Genomic DNA, 21,163 nt, shown 5'->3' with positions numbered 1-21,163 from the left:
TTTAGAGTTAAGCCTTGAAGATAGAGTGAGAATTCACCATTCAAAAGAGGGGAAAGAAGGTCAGGCAAGGAGGTGTTTATTCCCCCCTTATTTATGTACTTAATCATTTATTTATATCAATATTGACTCATGGATATCTGTTTTATATTTTGTGTTATAATCCATACCTTTTTTTTTTTCGGATGTGCCTTCTTTGCTCAATGAAATGTTGTGACTTTCAAAGTCAACAGAGGTGAACATCATAACTTTTAGTGGTTATATAGTACGTATTCAATCAATTCTCTACTGATGCACACTTTTGCTTCCACTTTTTTTTTCCAGCAGTGCTGGAATAACATCCTTGTACATTCATTTTTGTGCACTTGGGCGACTGTTCTTTAGTTTACCATTCTAATCCCATCCCTAAGACATATACTTGAGCTTTGTTCCCTGTTGCTCAAGTACACCCTGCTTTCCCTTAGCTTCCGCTATTTACCTAGAATGCTCTTCCCCTATCTTTGCCCACTGAAGTTCCCTGTATGATTCAGGGCTCAGTTCAAAGGCTATTTGCTGTATAAGTTCTTCTCTAGTGTTTTGAAGGAATTTAATGGTTCCATCCCACTTCTCTTTGTTGTATATGTGTTGTCTTTGTTGTATATGTGTTGTAACACTTATTATCTGACACTCCTATTCTATCCCAGGACTTCTAATAGATTTTGAACAGGTAGAGGCAGATATGTGATCAATCACACTCATTTGTGTACTCCATCATAAAGTAACTAGCATATTTTGACTCTGAAGTGAAGAATCTGAGTAACTGAGAAATTAAGAATTGTGCTCAAGGGACTTCCCTGGTGGTCCAGTGGGTAAGAATCCGTGCTCCCAATGCAGGGGGCCCAGGTTCTATCCCTGGTCTGGGAACTAGATCCCCCATGCATGTTGCAACTAAGACCCCGTGCAGCCAAAAAAAAAAAAAAAAAAAAAAATGTGCTCAATATTGCGCAGCTAGTTACTCTTCATTTCTTTTACATACATTGTTGCTCCATGCTTCAGGGAGACAGAGGAGTTGAATACAGGTGTTAGTGTTTGTTTAAAGTACAAACAACTGTGCTGTAGTTTAGTGTTTTTCAGCTGTCTGTCAAAACTGTTTGTTATTTGAAGACTTTGGTATAACAGTCTTCCAAAATGAGCCTGTTCATTATGCCAAGTATTCACAGGAAATTGCATATGAATGCAGGAGAAATTAAACAAGGCCTCTGATCTTTCCGACTTCCTTTTTAAGTCAGCAGGTGGCATAACGTATCTTACGTATTAGAACTAGTAATAAGAGGTGAATGCCAAAAAACAAAACAAAAAGAAAACAAAGAGACAATGTTAGTTTGGTCGTGAGGCTGTCAGTGAGCTGAGGCTAAAGAAGGTCCCGCACTGTGGTCCTGATGACCCACCCAGCGTGCACCTAGGAGGAGACGCGCCCCTTCCGTTAACACTTTGTGGCGGGGTGACCTACACATCTGTGACCCCCGCCGGGTAGGAGGAGGCCCCGCTGCAGGCGCGCGCGCAGATACAGCCACCCGCAGGCACCTGGCTCCGCGCGCCGCGGGAGGGGGGGGGGGGTGGGCCGGGGTAGGTCCCACCGCCGACCACGCCCCCAGGAGGTGGGGCGGGGGGGGCGGGAGTCTTTAAGAGCGGGCTGCCAGGCCGCCTCCTCAGTCAGGGTGCGGGGCTGTGGACCGGGAGGCTCGAGTCTTATTCCTGCGCCGCCTGCCCACGGGGGGCTCCACCACCCTCACCTCGGCCTCACTAGCCCGCCAACCCAACTCGGCGGCTCCTCCGCGAGCCTGCCGGGAACTCGCGCCCCTCGCGCTCCCCGGCCCCCGAGGGGGCCGCCTCGGGCCATGGTGCCCTCCCAGGAGGAGCCCGCCGCCGCGCGGGGGACGAGCGAGGCGCAGCCGCTCGGCCCCGCACCCCCAGGGGCCGCTCCGCTGCCCGGCCCGGGACCCTTGGATGGCCCGGAGGCGGCGGGGCCCGAGAAGGTGGAGGTAGAGCTGGCGGGGCCGGCGGGGCCGGCGGGCGCTGAGCCCCTTGAGCCCCCTGAGGGCGGCTGGGGTTGGCTGGTGATGCTGGCGGCCATGTGGTGCAACGGGTCGGTATTCGGCATCCAGAACGCCTGCGGGGTGCTCTTCGTGTCCATGCTGAAGACCTTCGGGTCCAAGGACGATGACAAGATGGTCTTCAAGACAGGTGAGGCACAGCACCCGCCGCGACCAGCCCCGAGGGGGCTGGCGCTGGGACCCCCGCGCATCCCGCGTGCGGAGCGAGCGTCGGCGCCGCCTAGTGCGCCTCTGTGGGTCCGTGTGTGCTGAGGTTGTGAGGGGTGGGTCTGTCCAATTGCAAAAGCAGCCTGCTCGGTGCGCCTGTCTTTGTGTTGAATCCAGATGTAGGCACTGTATTTGGAAACAAGTCGCAAAACTTATTTGCCTAGATCTTCCTGCTTTCCTCTCTGCAGAATAGGGGCTAAGAGTCTGCGGTAGACTTTCTCTTAATTTTTGAAAACAAACAGACCCTTCCAAACCCAATTACACCGCTCCGTCATTTTTACGGTCTCTTTCGTGACCGTGACGGTTGGGTTTTTGTTCATCTGCCCCCGGCGCTGCAGAGGGCTGTTTGTGTTGCGGGGAGGCAGGGTTGGCGAGATGAAAGATATGTATTCCAAGGTCACTGGAGTTCGGAAGGGGGCCCTGAAGGAACCACGGTTTCGTGGCGTTTTTTTTGGGGGGGGGGAAGGGGATGTCACTCTGCTAAATATAGGAGACAGCCAGATCAGGGACTGGGAAGAGGGAGATGAAGGGTTGCCCTTTCCTAGTGTGTTCTTTGTCATATTTAATCATATACCAAATTAGATGAAAAAGGTGCACACTCAAAATTTTTTTCCGTGTAGAGGGTTGGTTATTACCTGATCTACCAAATCCAAGACCTTCTGTATAATGCCTTTACGTACATTATTTCACGTCATCCTGCAAGGCAGGCGTTGTCAACCCCATTTAGGTGAGAAAAGTGAAGCTTGTTGAAATAAAGTGTCTTAATGACCCCAGAATGGAGATAAGACACGCATCTTATGACTTAAAGGGCCAAGTGATTTCCATTACTAAATCAGGCTCCCTCCTTGCCATTTGGGCAACTATATGGTTAATGATCTTTTTTTCTTTTTTAACTTTAATTTTCATTTATTTTTAGAGTTTTCCTTAGGTCTTTAGTGTGCATACAAAAAATATGCAAGACTCATAACAAATTCTAAGAGAGAGGTAATGTTGGGAGTTTTAAAGCCTTATATATAAAGAGTATTATACTATATGTATCATTATTCAGCTTTTCTTCTACTCTGCATTGTGTTTGCAGTTTATCCCCATAATACCTCAATTTGAGCTGGTAGCTTAAATTCTTTACATTTTAACTCATAGTTTTCCATTGTATGAATATATTATACTTTATATGCATTTTTCCTTTAATAAACATTTAGGTTACTTCCAAATTTACTATAGACAATGCTGCCATGCATATTCTTGTACATTGGCTCCTTGCGCATGTGAATCAGGTACCATATTTAACCTGGAATTTCTGTTCCTTAAATAGCTTTTAAAGCTGTTGTGTTCTGCAGGTCACAGGGCTAGGTACAAAAAGTGTTCAAAATGTAATATGATGTACCTGCTTGGAAGGCAACTATTGTACAGTTTAGCAGGATAGATATGCATATGCAGTAGTAAACAAAAATTATTTTGTGTCTTTTCTCTACGAGTATCAGGTATCTGGGAGGAAAAAGCCCAAGGAGGCAGAATTCACAGAGTCAACATTTTAAGAGTAGTTCCTTCAGTATTTAGCATATTCTTGCCTGGGATTACAGACGTTTATTGCAGTCAAAACACCAAAACAAAACAGTCTTTTGTTTACCACTGGTTTTGCAAACTCAGGTGAGTAGATCCATTGGTGTCTGTGGAGTGTCTTATTTTTTCTCCTTCCTAACTTTTTTTTGAGAGAGAGAGTGAGCAACTGCTGGAGAGACACCATAGCTTTACCAGGGATCAGAGTTTTGCAGTGTCAAAGCTTCTGTCTCTCTACTGTCCCCAAGGTTCCCATTGCTACAATAGGCCAACTCTGGGTAGCTGAAGGGGAGGGAGGCCACAGGGACCTGCTCTCTTGAACTTTTTGAAACTCTCTATTTTCAGTTTTGTTGAATGTTTTTCTCCATTTACTCATTTAAATCCTTGACGGTTTTCAGCCGTGTTTGTGTGTGGGGGGGTGTGTACCACACAAACAGGTATACAGGTGTGCCAGCTAAATACTGAAGATCTTGGTGCTCGTCTGCCTGACTGCCATGTGTGGTTGGTTGTGCCCTTGCACAAAGGTACACAACTCAGGGTCAGTGGTGACTGGAAACCAGCCTGTGCTCTGGGTGCCCTTTATCTAATTCCTGCAGAGGGGCCCTGTGCACTTGTAATGGCCCTGTGTAACACCCCAGCTAGATGGCACAAAAGCCTGTACTTGTACTTGGTTGATATGCGAAACATGTACAGCAGATAAACTTTAAGGTCTGAGGTCACCTCATCGGTGAAAAAATGGTGACAGGATAGTCTTTTAGCCAGTTAATGTTGAGATCCACCCCCCTTCTGTCTCTCTCTCCTTTCTTCCCTCCCTTCCTCCTTCTCTTCCTCCCTCCCTTCTTCCTTCTCTTCCTCTCTCTCTTTCTCTCTCTCTCCCCCCTTTCTCTTTCCCTCCCTCCCTCCATCTCCCTCCCTCCCTCCATCTCCCTCCCTCCATCTCCCTCCCTCCCTCCATACATCTCTCTCTCTCTCTCTCTCTCTCTCTCTCTCTCTCTCACACACACACGTGTTTCATATAAAGTCTCATCTACGGTAGGCCCTGAAGTGTTTGAGAACACCTGCTTTGAAGTTTGACTCTTCAGTCTTTTTTATTTGGATATTCAAATGCTGAGTCATCTGTGATCAAACGTATGCTAACTTCAAGTACAACATAAAACATATCTGGAACTGTTTAAGGCTTTTATTTTTTCAAAGTTTCGGTCCATTTTCGAAGTCTGGAAGAGAGAGACTAGAGCCCGTGCATTCCATATCCTCTCTCTGCAGCCGCTCCCTCCTTTTCTTTTTTTTTTTTTTAATTAATTAATTAATTAATTAATTTTTGGCTGCGTTGGGTCTTCGTTTCTGTGCGCAGGCTTTCTCTAGTTGTGGCAAGCGGGGGCCACTCTTCATCGCGGTGCGCGGGCCTCTCACTATCGCGGCCTCTCTTGTTGCGGAGCACAGGCTGTAGACGCGCAGGCTCAGTAGTTGTGGCTCACAGGCTAGTTGCTCTGCGGCATGTGGGATCTTCCCAGACCAGGGCCCGAACCCGTGTCCCCTGCATTGGCAGGCAGATTCTCAACCACTGCACCACCAGGGAATCCCTCGGTCCATTTTCTATTACGTTATTCATGATTGATAATTCCGGCATTAGAGGGCAGTCTCCACGTGTTCATTAGCTTCTTTATAATTATAAGCCCAAGGATACACAGGGAGGTGGTGGTAGAATGGGAACCTAGGCTTCCAAATGATGGTTCATATTTCTTGAGAACTTCACATGTGCCAGGCCCAGTGCTAAGCACTTTACATGCATTCCTATTTTAAACCTTACTGCAACTCCATGAGATAGGCTTTATTTATTTATTTATTTTTAAAGAAACTTATCTGTTGAGCTTTTATTTATTATTTATTTAATTTATTTATGTATTTTGGCTGTGCCAGGTCTTCGTTGCGGCATGTGAGATCTTTAGTTGCGGCATGCATGTGGGATCTAGTTCCCGGACCAGAGATTGAACCCGGGCCCCCTGCATTGGCAGCATGGAGTCTTACCCACTGGACCACCAGGGAAGTCCCGAGATAGGCTTTATTTAATCTTTCTTTTCAGATGTGGAAACTCAGGCTTATAGAGATTAAGTGGTGGAGCCAGGGTTCAACCTCAGGTTTATGTGACTTCAGAAGCTAGGTTTTTAATGCTAGATCATGTTGCATTGGCTAGATAACATTCTGCTAATCCAACCTTCTTTATGTTTGGTTAATTCAAGTGTTAGAAATTGACTGAGTACTATACCAAGAATTCTGGCGTTAGAAAAGAGGTCTGAAAGATTAGGGTCCCTGTTTCTTGGTCTTACTTGGCTGTCAGTAAGCAATTGCCAGTTGTTGATGTCTCATTGAAATAGATTTTTGGGTGTTCTCTGGTGTTCTAGTGGTTAGGATTTGGTGCTTTCACTGCTGTGGCCCGGGTTCAATCCCTGGTTGGGGAACTGAGACCCTGCAAGCTGTGTGGTGTGGCCAAAATTAAAAAAGAAAGAAAGAAAGAATTAGGTTTTTGAAGTATAGGGAGATGTTCACGGAGAAGCAAGATAATTTCACATGGCATTCAAGAAGAAGTCTGGGGTTTCCTTTGAAGAACCAGGCTCCTTTAGACTGATCCATAGCAGGACAGTACTTCCAGGCAGGCTTTACTTCTTCTCTTCAGGGCTCTCTTACCTCTTTCTATGTCACTGATGATCCACCCAAAATTTCTCAGAAAAAGGGCGTGGAGAAATTCATTCACCCTAAGATATAAGCGAGTTTACATATCTTAATGTTACTCCTTATTCATTCTACAAATGTTTACCAAGTATCTGACACCCTCTGTGCTGGGCACTGGAGGTGGTAATAGAGAGAGGAAGTCAGCTGTTCCCAAAGAGAACAGCTGATTCCCTTTTGATCTGCTGTGGGATACAAATAAGTAAACAGAGTACTTCTCTTTGCAGTATACCAGGACTCAGTCTTAATGTAAGAGGCTGAAATTCTAAGGAAATTCCCACGAATGGTGGAGGCTGGGAAAGGCATTTGATGGCCTCTTCTCTGTGGCAATAAATCTCAATTAAGACTTTGGAAAGGGGAAGAAAGCCGAACTCCGATTTAGGCAGTAGAACCAATTAAAAACGTTGAGTGCATCACAGCCCTATTACGTTATCCTGGCTGCTGTTGACATGGCACTCAGAGATATGCCTTGCACGTACTGCTGTGTTAGAAAGGTCCATCAGAGGGAGCAAGCTGAGCTTGAGTTGTCTCTTTTCAGTTAAGTTTTTATCTGTTCATTTGTACGTTCTTCTTGCCGGGATGGGGGGAAATCAGACACTTTTGGGAAAACTAAAACATACTGCAATTAACTGGAACATTGTTTTCCCTTAGAAATTGCAACTTTGCTTTAACTTTGATTATTGGAAAACCTATTTTTAGTTCCTTCATGGAACTGAGAAAGATTCTAGGGTTCTTTTAGCTTCCTGACACAGTGCTGTGGATATTCTCTGGGATTTTACTAGGGTATTAGTCTAGTTTACTTATCTGCCTTCTTCCTGGAAAAAGAAAAAAATATTTTAGTGGTATATTGACGTTTAAAAAACAACTATTTAAAACAAGTATGTTCTCAGAATCAGTATTTAGGGTCATTAGTGATATTCTTTTGAAGAAATTATGTCTTTGTGGTCTAGAGGCTTGGTCAAGAAGACCCTTACTTCTTTTAGTAATTCCCAAAATGTGTTCTTTAATAGCCTTTCTTTAAAGAAGAAGGCTGTGGTTAAATAAGTTTGAGAAACACTGCACATTATCTTCCTCTTTTGGATATTTTCAAGTACAAATGAAGGTATTAAAAATCCAACAGTTTTAAAGGAAAGTAGGCTATCAAAAAGGTCCAAATGGGCTTCCCTGGTGGCGCAGTGGTTGAGAATCTGCCTGCCAATGCAGGGGACGCGGGTTCGAGCCCTGGTCTGGGAGGGTCCCACATGCCGCGGAGCAACTAGGCCCGTGCGCCACAACTACTGAGCCTGCGCGTCTGGAGCCTGTGCTCCGCAACGAGAGGCCGCGATAGTGAGAGGCCCGCGCACCGCGATGAAGAGTGGCGCCCGCTTGCCGCAGCTAGAGAAAGCCCTCGCACAGAAGCGAAGACCCAACACAGCCAAAAATAAATAAATAAATAAATAAATAAATTTAAAAATAGAGCAATAAAGTCATCAATTAAAAAAAAAAAAGTCCAAAAAGGGAGGCTCTTTGGTTATAATCATTAACGCAACTCTACCTTCCATGTGTGGAGGTAGATTGCTCTTCAGATAATACCTGACTCTTATTTGCACTCAAAGAGAGGTTGAAAAGCCAAGAGAATTCACTTATGGCAGCTGTTACGATGCTTGAATTTCCTTCATTCTCTTCCGTCTTAAAACATCCAACCTTATATTCCATGTGAATTCATCTAAACTGCCTGTTAAAATAAGTTATTAGACCACAAAAATAGTTCCGGGATTTTGGAATAATAAAGACATGAGCATGGTGTGAGCATTTCATACTCCGTTTCCAGAATGTTTCTGAGTTCAGAGCAAGACTGAAAAGTGTAAATAGTGTGTAGTGAATTCTGATTAAGTACAACAATATGTGTATTCCTGTGGTGTTTTATCGTGGAATTTTTATCAATAGAATTAACTGTCTAAAGAACCAACTCAACCAAAAATAAAAGTGTATGAATTATTTCAGGAGAGGTTTTGAGGTATCTTTTAGAATAAATTGTACTCTGTGCTCTTGATGTGATTTGTTGTATCATTTTTATAAGGGTCCTTGTTGAATCCATGTTGCAGTTCCTTGAGGCTCAGTCCCAGGCCATGTGCTTGCTTCACTTTTCCTGCCTTCCCTGGGTGTCTCATATGCCCTGTGGTTCCAGCCACTATCTTGGGGTGTTATTTCCAAATTTCTTCTTTGTGTTCAAGACCCATGTTACCTATTTCTGGAAAATTCCATTTAGATGCACAGATACATCATACTTAGCTAAAATGAACTAATTTCTTAGCCACCCTACTTAGTGTTCACCTGCCACCAAAAACAACAGCACACCTGTGGATAGGCGTAGCCTTCCTTCTGATTCTCTCAGTGCATAACACCTCTGATGGCTCATGTCAGAAACCTGGAATCCATCTTAATTTCTTATTTCTCCTCTTTCCTTTCCTATTTCGTTAAATTAGACAGTCCTTTTGTGTTTACCTCCTTAATGCCTCATAAGTCAATCCCTGTCTTTTCCTTTAGTGCTGTGCCTTAATTCATGCCTTCATTACTTTTGGCCTCAATTATTGTCATAACCCATTAACTGGTCTACCTGTCCTCAGTTATACATGTGAGTGGTTTTTCTGAAACATTGGACCATATCATTTTTCTATTTAAAAGCCGTCAGTGATACCCATTAGTTCTGGGAAAACCAAATGCCTTTGAGCACTGGCCCTTGCCTGACCCTCTAGCCGTGCTTCTCACCTCTCTCCCATCTTGTGCGGCGTGCGGGATCTTAGTTCCCTGACCAGGGATCGAACCTGGGCCCCCTTCAGTGGGAGCGTGGAGCCCTAACCACTGGACCGCCAGGGAATTCCCTCTCCCTTCTTGCTTTTTATGCTCCAGCCTAGCCGAAGGTCTTGCAGTTTCCCAAATCTGTCCTGCTGTCTTTGCCTCTGTGACTTTATGTGTGCCACTCCTCTCTTCAGTGTGGTTGTTGGTCCTTATAAGATTCTGATGAAATGGTTGGCCATTTTATTTCTTTTATCACAACTATGGGATAAACAATGCTTTTATGCAACTGTTGTTACGTTTTTGGGGGATGCATGTGGAATGTTTTGGGGGTAGCACGAATTCAAGTGGGTTACGAATTAAGCTTAGAGTAGAGTGGAAGACAGAGAACCTAATTTCAACCCATCCTAATCTAGCATTCTGTGAAAGGCACTTTTAAGATAATCCATATTTGTTTAAGTGATAATTTGCATAGTTCTTTACCATAAAGAAAGGGTTTTCATATACATTACTCAATTTTATTTTTTAGAGTAGCATTGTAGTGTGTCATTACCTCTATTTATAGATAATGAAGTTGCAACTTGCACGGTTTAAGGTTGGGACACATGATATCAGTATTAACATCTGTTAAGTTGAATTTAAGAGCATCTTGTTAGCTGGACAAAAATTTATCCTTCTGTTAAAGTTGTCTTGAAATGTAGAATACTGCCCTTTTATCCCCTTGAAACTGTTTTCTGCATATTTACCTAAATGTTCTCTAGAACCTTTAGTGTCTCCTACCCAAGTTATCAGAAATCCTGTGAAGTCGTCCAATCCATTGCATTTAGAGTTATCATAACCCAGCTAGAGATCTGATCTCATATTGAAGTGAAACAAACCTTAACGAAAACAAACGAAACCCCAAACACTGCTCCAACAGTCAGCTCACCCCAGCTCTGAGCACCCGTCTAGCCTGGTGCCACCCAGGCACAACTGTGGGTGTTTTTATCGGCAGTGTTTCAGAAGGAGCAACTCCAGCTCTTGTGGGAGCTGTGCAGAAGCACCACCCAGAGCCGCCCTCTAGGACTGGAGTAATGGAGGAGAGCAGTGCTCTTAGTTATCTGTGTACCACATGTGTGTGATCATACCTTCTTAGCTAAGTTATCTTCATGAACAGCAAAATGCCTGCATTCCGCCTTGCATGTAGCAACTAGAACTAGGAAATTGAGGAGGTGACTTGCCTTATTCCCAAATTGAAGTCTTTTTTCATTTCACTAAGTTTTTAAATTTTATTTCATTTCATTTCATTTCATTTTTTTTAAGAAAGTGGCCAGATAGAATTTCTAACTTTATTACATGCTTATATTAATGTAGTCATGATTTTCTTTTTTTTAATTAAAATTTTTTAAAATTTTTTGGCTGTGTTGGGGCTTCGTTGCTGCGCGTGGGCTTTCTCTAGTTGTGGTGAGCGGGGGCTACTCTTTTTTGCAGTTCGCGGGCTTCTCATCGCGGTGGCATCTCGTTGTGGAGCACGGGCTCTAGGCACGCGGGCTCAGTAGTTGTGGTGCACGGGTTCTAGAGTGCAGGCTCTGTAGTTGTGATGCACAGGCTTAGTTGCTCCGTGGCATGTGGGATCTTCCTGGACCAGGGATGGAGCCCATGTCCCCTGCATTGGCAGGTGGATTCTTAACCACTGTGCCACCAGGGAAGTCCCATTAAGTTTTTTTAATTGAAGTGTAGTTGATTTACAATGTTGTGTTAATTACTGCTGTACAGCAAAGTGATTCAGTTATACATATAACTGAATTATTCTTTTTTTTATATTCTTTTCCATTATGGTTTCTCATAGGATATTGAATATAGTTCTCTTTGCTATATAGGACCTGTTGTTTATCCATTCTATATATAAAAGCTTACATCTGCTAACCCCAACCTCCCAGTCCATCCCTCCTCCAACCCCCTCCCCCTTGGCAGCCACCAGTCTTCTCTATGTCCGTGATTCTGTTTCTGTTTCATAGATAGGTTCATTTGTGTCATATTTTTAGATTCCACATACAAGTGATATCATATGGTATTTGTCTTTCTCTTTCTGACTTACTTAACTTAGTATGATAATCTCTAGTTGTGTCCATGTTGCAGCAAATAGCATTATTTCATTCTTTTTAACGGCTGAGTAGTATTCCATTGTATATATGTATTAGGTTGGCCAAAAAGTTTGGGTTTTTCTGTAAGCTGACTCTAATAGTGCTTAGTTGTCTTTAAGTTCATTCGAAACAATTTTGTTGGATTGTATTGTGACAGCTGTCATATCAGCGTGCACTTAAAAAAATTATCAAAATTGGTGAATTTTTGTGTAGCCATTTTAATATTGAAGATGGAAGAAAAAGCAACATTTTTGGCATATTATGCTTTATTATTTCAAGAAAGGTAAAAATGAAAATCAAATGCAAAAAAAAGATTTGTGCAATATATGGAGAAGGTGCTGCCACTGATCGAACGTGTCAAAAGTGGTTTGCGAAGTTTAGTGCTGGAGATTTCTCGCTGGACGATGCTCCACGGTCGGGTAGTCCAATTGAAGTTGATAGCGATCAAATCGAGGCATTGAGAACAATCAAAGTTATACCACGTGGGAGACAGCCGACATACTCAAAATATCCAAATCAAGTGTTGAAAATCATTTGCACCAGCTTGGTTATGTTAATCGCTTTGATATTTGGGTTCCACATAAGTTAAGCGAAGAAAACTTTTTTGACCGTATTTCTGCCTGCAATTCTCTACTTAAGCGCAATGAAAACGTTCTGTTTTTTAAAATAAATTGTGACAGGCGGTGAAAAGTGGATACTGTACAGTAATGTGGAACAGAAGAGATTGTGGGGCAAGCGAAATGACCCACCACCAACCGCAACGAAGGCTGGTCTTCATTCATAGAAGGTGATGTTGTGTATATGGTGGGATTGGAAGGGAGTCCTCTATTATGAGTTCTTTCCAGAAAACCAAACGATTAATTCCAAGAAGTACTGCTCCCAGTTAGACCAACTGAAGGCAGCACTCGACGAAAAGCGTCCGGAATTAGTCAACAGAAAATGCATAATCTTCCATGAGGATAACGCAAGGCCGCATGTTTCTTTGATGACCAGGCAAAAACTGTTACAGCTTGGCTGGGAAGTTCTGATTCATCTGCTGTATTCACCAGACATTGCACCTTTGGATTTCGATTTATTTTGGTCTTTACAAAATCCTCTTAATGGAAAAAATTTCAATTCCCTGTAAGACTGTAAAAGACACCTGGAACAGTTCTTTGCTCAAAAAGAAAAAGTTTTGGAAGATGGAATTATGAAGTTGCCTGAAAAATGACAGAAGGTAGTGGAACAAAACAGTGAATACATTGTTCTTTAAAGTTCTTGGTGAAAATGAAAAATGTGTCTTTTATTTTTACTTAAACACTGAAGGAACTTTTTGGTCAACCCAGTACCAAATCTCCCTTATCCATTCATCTGTCAATGGACATTATTTAGGTTGTTTCCATGTCTTGGCTATTGCATTTCACTAATTTTTAATTATGGGGATACACATGAAATAAAGATTTGAATTAAGGTACGTGGACCAAAGCAGTGTTTCTAACCCCCTTTGTTCCCAAACATAAAAGTCTCATAGCTGTTGAAAATTTTGATACACACCTCCAAGGGTAGTTTAACTTTTGAGTGAGATTCCCTAATACCCGGAAGATAAAGCCATGTTTCTGTATTTTTCCACCAGCTAAGATTTTGTCCCTTTACTTTTAGTGGTATTATGGAAATAATTAAGATTTTTTTTGGCCACACCACATGGTATGTGGGATCTTAGTTCCCCGACCAGGGATTGAACCCAGGCCCCTGCAGTGAAAGTGATGAGTCCTAACCACTGGATGGCCAGGGAATTCCCTAGGATTCTTTTTTTTGTTTTTTTGAAGGCAAAATTATAATACTGAATATGCTTTTTAAAACTAAGTGTGCCTCTCTGATATGCTCCTCTTAGTGAGGGGGAACTGTGCTGCCTTCCCTCCTCCAGTCCTCCAACTTGAGAGTCAGTGACTGGAGTTTTGAATTCAGTTCAAGGTATGCTTTCCTATCATTAGATAGTTAAATCTAAATGAAAGGTCAGTGGTTAAATTAACGTATAAAATACAGGGAAAGGTGCATTGGTCTGTGGTTCAGCTTTACCCATTTTTTTTTTTTTTTTTTGCTAAAGAGTAAATTGCATCAACAGTGTTCTGCATGTGTTCAGAAAGTCAAAATTTATTTAGTCTTGTGACCAACTTAGGCTGGATCCAAAAACCAATTCTGAGATACGTTTCATTAGAGTAGAAAACCACTACTCATTAAACAGAGGTATTTATTGACTTTTTCTGTGTAGGTACTAATGCCAAGTGGGGTGGGTTAGTCTGGTGACTGGTTTTAATAGTAAAAACCTTTTCATCTTGCTTAATTATCCTTTTTATTAGTTTTGACTTCACATTCCAATTTCAAATGGCAGCATCTCAAAGGATTCACATTTGTCAATGGTTGTTTAAACAGCCGCATTCCACAAAGTTAATTGATGTTTTAGCGCAGATGGGGGCAGAAAGTTGCCATTGTTTTCCTGCAGTAATGTAACACTTGGACTTTGGCAGCAGTACCCCCGACTCCAAAGTTACCTCCCAGTGCCAGGTTTTTGGGTTTCTTAGTCTCTGTTGGTTTATCTGTAGCATCTAGTTTTTCTATGTTGAACAAGTGTTGCTTTTATAATAATAGAAATATTAATATTAAAAAATAATTAACCATTAGCATTAGAAGTATTAACTTTAATGACTGTAATAGTAAATTTGGCCTAAGATTATGCAGTTTTGTGGGAATAAATGATAGATGTATGGAGTTTTCATTGTAGTTGTTAGGTTTTGTCTCTTTCTTCTCAGAAAAATGTTAATTATGGAATAGGCTGGAACTGGTAAAGGGAACTGATTTTATTTTTATAATGACAATCTTTCGTTAATTGTATATGAACAGATTAGGAGGAGAGGCTTTTTTTTTTGGCTGTGTCGCACAGCTTGTGGGATCCTAGTTCCCCGACCAGGGACTGAACCTGTGGCCCCTACATTTGAAGTGCGGAGTCTTAACCAGTGGACCACCAGGGAAGTCCCAGGGAACTGATTTTAAATCATGTTACATTATTTGGCCACATTTTGTTTTGGATCAAAATGGAGATATTTAATATCAGATGGACAGCCGCTAAGAGCTAGATCATGAGATGCTAATCACATCTGAGCCCCAGCCAGACACAGCACAGGAAATTATTATTGATATTTCTCTTTTGGAGGGCGGGTAGAGGGACTAGAGAAGGGTCAGAAGAGATAATAGATGAATATTTGTGTTTGTATGCATGATTGTAAATCCAGAGTGATAAATAATTACTAATCAAGAATCCTCTTGTTTGGTGATTCTTTTGTGTTTCTGGTACACAGGCTACTTGTACGAGGGCAAAGGCAAATAGAGCATTCCCCACATTTTGCTGCTGGCCACCAGAAAAAAAAAAATCTCAAAGCCGCATTGTGTTGCCACCAGGAAAAAAAAAAATCTTTGCCTGGATAAAAAATGGTTACATATTAAATGACTATTTAAAGTAAAAGATTTAAAATAATACTTTTAAATGACCTAAATTTTAGCTCAGTGTTCTTTATAAAAATATGACAGTTTATCATTTCTTTTAATAAACTTGTGTCTGTAAAATGATGCTCAGTAGGACAGAAGACTGACCCTTTTCCGAAATGTGAAATCTTCTTGAATCTAAGCAAAAAGAAATTGTAATTAGTTCAGTTTTATTGGTTTGGAATTTGTAATTATTTGGAGAGGGATTTGGTTTGTCTTTTCACACACTCCTGCAGATGTAGCATTATAAGGAGCCTCCCTGAAAGAATGCACGCCTTTCAGACACTTTTTTAAAAAAATAAATTTATTTATTTTATTTATTTATTTTTGTCTGCGTTGGGTCTTTGTTGCTGCGCGTGGGCTTTCTCTAGTTGTGGCAAGCAGGGGCTACTCTTCGTTGCAGTGCGTGGGCTTCTCCTTGCAGTGGCTTCTCTTGTTGCAGAGCATGGGCTCTAGGTGCGCGGGCTTCAGCAGTTGTGGCACAAGGGCTCAGGAGTTGTGGCTCGCGGGTTCTAGAGCACAGGCTCAGTAGTTGTGGCGCACGGGCTTAGTTGCTCTGCGGTGTGTGGGATCTTCCCGGACCAGGGCTTGAACCCGTGTCCCCTGCCAATGGCAGGCGGATTCTTAACCACTGCACCACCAGGGAAGTCCCTCAGACACTTTTTTCAACAAAGCTGAGGAATACCAAACTTTAACTCTTTAAATTTACAACTGATGTCATTAGCACAGAGCCACAGTCCCTTATCTGAAACTCTTGGGGCCATACGTGTTTTGGGGTCGAATTTTTTTGATTTTAAAAAAGTAACCTGGTTCATACAGCTGTGTATTTTACCCCCCGCCCCTCCCCGCCCAGGGGAGTCTGAGGCAGCACCCTATAATCTAATACACTGATATTTCTGCAATAAAATGTATGGCTCTTCAGAGTAATTGGGACAAATAGAGACCATAAGTACCCTCATGTCAGTTCAGATCATGTTTTACTTCCAAGTGAGTATTGATGCCATCTTATAAAAAAACTTTGGGTTTGGGATTCCAAAATTGGAAATAAGGAATTGTAGATTTGTATGTGAATATTTTGTTTTCTGTTTCTCAGTGAACAATCCTTTTAAGGTACATTTTTCTTTATCAGGTAGCGTACCTGCTTCATGTTTTCAGTAAATGTGATATTCGGCTATCATACTGATCTACCCTAGATTACTCAGCCAGACCTCCTTTTGCTGGGTGTTTGAATTGCAGGCTGTGTTATGCAATGTAAATAACATATCTGTAGACATCTTTGAACAAAATTTTTTTCCCCCTCTTGGATTGCTTCCTTGGGGTATATGTCCAAAAGTGAGATTACTGGTTCAAAGGGTATGAACAACTTTATAACGCTTGTTACATATTGTCAGATTGTTCTTTAGAGAACTTGAGTCCGTTTACTGTGCACCAACAGTATACTAGCTTCCTGAAAACCCTACCAATGTTAGGTTTTATTTATATTAATATTTGCTAATTTGATAATTACCAATGGTATTTTAAAAAATTAGTTTTAAATCATATTTCCTTGCTTTTAGGGCAGTGTGTTTTACCAGCTTTTGAGCCCTTTAGAAGCAGTAAATGGCTTGGGAATTATATATAATATCTGGAAATATAAGAGGACACATACAAGTGAATATATTAGAGTAAAACTTTGTTACCACAGGTGGGAACACTAGAAAGGCCTGAGATTATCCTAGTCCTTAGATTCTCATCTGACACACCTTGGCAGGTGGGGCATGCCCTTGTTCCCTTTCCTCTGCTCTCTCAGCCCAGGTGTTGATCAGGGCCTTTTTTTGGGTTGGGAGTGGGGATGGAAATTAACCGTCTGGAGACTTGGCCATGAGGACTTAGTGACTCCTTCAGGTGACGTCTCGTCCTTGAGAGGCTCGAGCCTGCAAGAGCAGCCCTGTCTCATTCTCTGTATGTGCTGTCACCTTGCCTCAGCCTCTTCCAGACCCAGCTAATTCTGTTGAAATAGCTTTAATTAATTAATTTGGGTATATGTGTGTTTAAAATTATTATTTTTTGCTCTTATTTATTTATTTATTTATTTATTTTTTAAAAATTAATAGCTACTTTATTTATTTATTTATTTATTTTTAGCTGTGTTGGGTCTTCGTTTCGTGCGAGGGCTTTCTCTAGTTGCGGCAAGCGGGGGCCACTCTTCATCGCGGTGCGCGGGCCTCTCACTATCGCGGCCCCTCCCGTTGTGGGGGCACAGGCTCCAGACGCGCAGGCTCAGCAGTTGTGGCTCACGGGCCCAGTTGCTCCGCGGCATGTGGGATCTTCCCAGCCCAGGGCTCGAACCCGCGTCCCCTGCATTAGCAGGCAGATTCTCAACCACTGCGCCACCAGGGAAGCCCTTATTTATTTTTAAAAGTGATGTAGAAAGCATTTGGGCACAATCTATGTACTAGGGGCCATGCAAGAAACAGAAAGGCATCTGGAGTATTCCATACTCTTGAGAGGTTATGAGGGGAGACAAAATGCTATGTACATAAATAACTTGAAGGCGGTATGCCACCCATGTTAAATGCAGTGTAAACAAGATACTGGATTTTAGGGGAAGGCAAAATGACTTCTGACTGAGGTGATCAGGGAAGGCTTTAGGGAGGTAGTTTTTGAGTTAGGCTTTAAAGGATTGGTAGACTTTCTTCAACAGATTTAGTAGAAGAGGTATCCCAGGGGAGGGTACAGGCTAATAATGAACGTCTTACTGTGCTTTACTATGTATTTTATATTGTTTTATTTATTCTGTGGTATAACTACTCTTATGCCGCCTCATGTTTTAGATGGGCAACTGAGGCTAGTAGGTAGTGGAGCTGGATTTGAACTTAAGTCTCTGGCATCAGGACCCAGGTTCTTTAATACTCGACTATACACTGGGCTCATTAAATGAATGACAAGGAGTTTGGTTTGGCAAGAGCCCAGGAATTGTAGAGGAAAGTCCCAGAAGATAAGGCTGGGAAAGAATGGGGAATGGAAGGTTTGAGTTCCGAGCTAAGAAGTTTGCATGTGATTTAATAGGCAATGGGAAGATATCAAGGATGTCTGAAGTGTGCCTTAAAAAGTTGTGACTGGGTTGCAGAGGGAAAGAAAGAGGAGGAACATCAATTACGGAGGTCTTGGCTGAGAGCCGGGGTAGATTTGGGGCCCAGCAGTGGAAGTGGGAAAGAAGGGGTAGATGTGAGACATTTCAAAGGACAGACTGAGGGAAGTCTGGCAAGTGATGCATGTGGACAGTGGCATGGAAACAGATGATGCTTATGCCTGGGGACAGCATCTAAATAATTTTTGAACTAGGAGCCCCACATTTTCGTTTTGTACTCGGCCCTACTAATGATGTCGACAGTCCTGCATGGTACCGCTGACAGGACCAGGGGCATGTGGAGGAGGAGTTGACAGGGAAAGGCTGACTCAGGTGTTAGACATATGAGTGTGAAATGCCAGCAGGGCATCAGGGGATGATGTCAAGCAGATAACTGGACACGTAAACCTGGAGCCTCAGAGTGAAGCTGAGGCCAGAGGTGGAGCTTTGGAAAGAGCCTGTCTCTTTATGAGCAATGTGATGTAATCATAGAAACTGAGAAATTCTGTCTCAAGAAGCCCCAGGGGCTGCTCCTAGGTAGCTTAGTTAGTTTCCATTGAAATCATCTTATATAAAAGTAACAAAACTTCATCCTTAAAAAAAAATCTTTCCAGCATTTAGATTTCTCTAATTCAGATTTGCAACTTTCCAAAAGTCAGATTGTACTTTTTACTGTCATTGTCTTAAGTATTTCCAAAACTTAGTCCTAAGACTTGGGTTTTTTTTTTTTTCCCCTTTAGTTTTACATAACCTCTGAGCCTATCGGCATTTACTGTTTCTTGCATTCACCGTATAATTAAACCAGTCTGTAAGTCTTATTTTCAAGATGTTTTAGACCAAGAGCCTGTGGGAGTGGCTTAGAATCGTTTCAATTAATTTATATATTTATAATTTAAATGTAAAGTATTGATAGTGGTGGAAAACTTGTTCAACAGGAAGATGTTATCTTGTAGATCAGCCTTCACAGAGTTTAGGAACTGAGTCAGCTACTCGGTTCCTCAGTTGTAGCAGTGAGACTCAAGTAAGATAAAAGAATGTCAAAGTGCTTTGGATGCAGAACAGATATGTCAGACACTCTTGTTAGTGAGTAGGTTGGCACAGTCCCTGTATGTGGGTGTGTGTGTTGACTCACGTGCTGTGCTGTAATCTCTCAGAATTCAGGTTCTGAATTGCTCTCTTGTGATTGAAGCCCAGCTGAAGTTGCTGGAAGTGCAGTGACCCTGGAGGAAGAACCAGTAAAAGCAGGGGGTGGGTGAAAGGGAATTGATGATTGTGCAAGAAGAGGATATCTGCCTTATTTTGTAAGCCAAGACACCCCTACCCCCTACCCTTCCTTTCAGTAACTGTTACATCTTTTAGTACCTTTTGGCTTCATTTAAAAGGTCTGTATTAAAGCACATGTCAGGGTTTAAGGCAGTGTTTCTACCATGCTTGTCTACTGTTGTGCTTCTGGGGTTGAACTCAAGTACTGGCCTGATGACAAGTCAATTTGATATCCAGTGATCATGGGGAGGGGAGGAAGAGGGAAGGCCAACTCAAGTATTTTTTCCTCAGAGTTTGAGAAACAGAAGCCATATAGTCTTTTAAATTCCATGCCAACACACCAATGTATGTTTTTTGGTATTGACTTGAAAATACACTGTTTTGTATAACTTAGTGTTCATTATGTGTATGCTATTATAATTAGTTGGTATACGTGGTAGGTTTTTTTTGTAGCTTTGATTAGGAAACAAATATTGAGACACTTAAAGCAAAAGGCAGACTATTATTATTTTTTTGGAAAAAAATCAGATAAAAGTAATGCTTAATCCAATTAAACTGTCTCTTCCTCTAATTCATCATGATGACTTTGGGTGTCTGGTGGCAACTGAGAATGGGTTATGGAAAAATGTCAAGGCAATGTAATCCCTATTATTTATGGTCACTTAAGAGGATAAATTAATCACCAGCCACTAATCTTTGGATAATTACTCTATTTAGCTGGAAATATCCTTAATTTTTGGAAAGCAAGTCAGTGAGTTAGTGGAACTGTCATAATTAATCAGCCTTTCTAAGACTAATTATAAGTGAATGGAAACTAGTTGCCTTCACCCTTTTCTCCCCTGCATTATAGCATGATCGTTCTATAACTCTAGAAACTGTATGTGGAACCACAGGGAACATACATTAATACACTATCTTGTGGTTTTCAGGTAGGCATTCATAGGTTTACCCCAGCTAAGGATTAACAGAACTGCCTTAACAGGTTAAGGCTTGCAACTTGTGTATGTATTTCTGGTTACTAGGACTAGGCAAGAATTTTTTTTTTTTTAAGATTTTTTTTTGATGTGGATCATTTTTAAAGTCTTTATTGAATTTGTTACAGTATTGCTTCTGTTTTATGTTTTGGTTTTTTGACCACGAGGCATGTGGGATCTTAGCTCCCCAACCAGGGATTGAACCTGCACCCCTTGCATTGGAAGGCAAAGTCTTAACCACCAGGGAAGTCAAATTGTTAGGATTAGGCAAATTGATAACATTATAAAATTGGTTTGAATACAGATTGTTTAGGAAGTGAGTCTTTTGCTGACAGCAGTTCCATTTATTTATGCCTTAAGTATTTTGAAGGAGTCGACATAAACTACTGTATTTATTAGGTGCTAGGGGTGGGATGGGAATAAAGAAAAGTACACATTTCAATCCCAAGGGAATAAAATAAGGAGGAAGTCCTTGTCTTGTGTTTTCCACATGGGTACAGTGTCTCAAAGACAGGCCAGTGTTCACCTTTTGGAGTTTGAGGTCTTCATTCAAGAGGTTCCCAAAGAACCTTTTTGAGAGTCAATGAAATTGCTATGCAGGTGGAATCAGAGACATACTACTTATTTATCACAATCAGGATACTCCCATTTTGATAATAACAAAATTCACACACTTACATTGTAAATTGTTGCCTTGATAAGGTTTCTGGAAATAAAACAGAATTCTATGTATTGTTTCCAGTCAGTTAGAGAAGGATTTGTATTATTATGAGAAACACAATATCTATATAGGACTGAATTACCATAGAACAAAAATATGAATTA

At 41.8% G+C, this 21,163-nt stretch overlaps 1 protein-coding gene across 1 annotated transcript in view; it reads left to right on the top strand.

The window, feature by feature from the left end:
• The first annotated feature begins 1,703 nt into the window (after positions 1 to 1,703).
• Positions 1,704 to 21,163, top strand: part of SLC16A10 (solute carrier family 16 member 10) — a 134,394-nt gene continuing 114,934 nt past the window's right edge. The window contains exon 1 of the mRNA XM_057528046.1: positions 1,704 to 2,220. Within this exon, the coding sequence (XP_057384029.1) occupies positions 1,875 to 2,220 (346 nt within the window). The 5' untranslated portion in view covers positions 1,704 to 1,874. The remainder of the gene's footprint in view (positions 2,221 to 21,163) is intronic.

The sequence above is a fragment of the Balaenoptera acutorostrata genome, chromosome 14, assembly GCF_949987535.1.
Source record: "Balaenoptera acutorostrata chromosome 14, mBalAcu1.1, whole genome shotgun sequence".
NCBI classification, from domain to species: Eukaryota; Metazoa; Chordata; class Mammalia; order Artiodactyla; family Balaenopteridae; genus Balaenoptera; species Balaenoptera acutorostrata.
The sequence above is the reverse complement of the archived record's forward strand: the minus strand, read 5'-3'. Positions and strand labels throughout refer to the sequence as shown.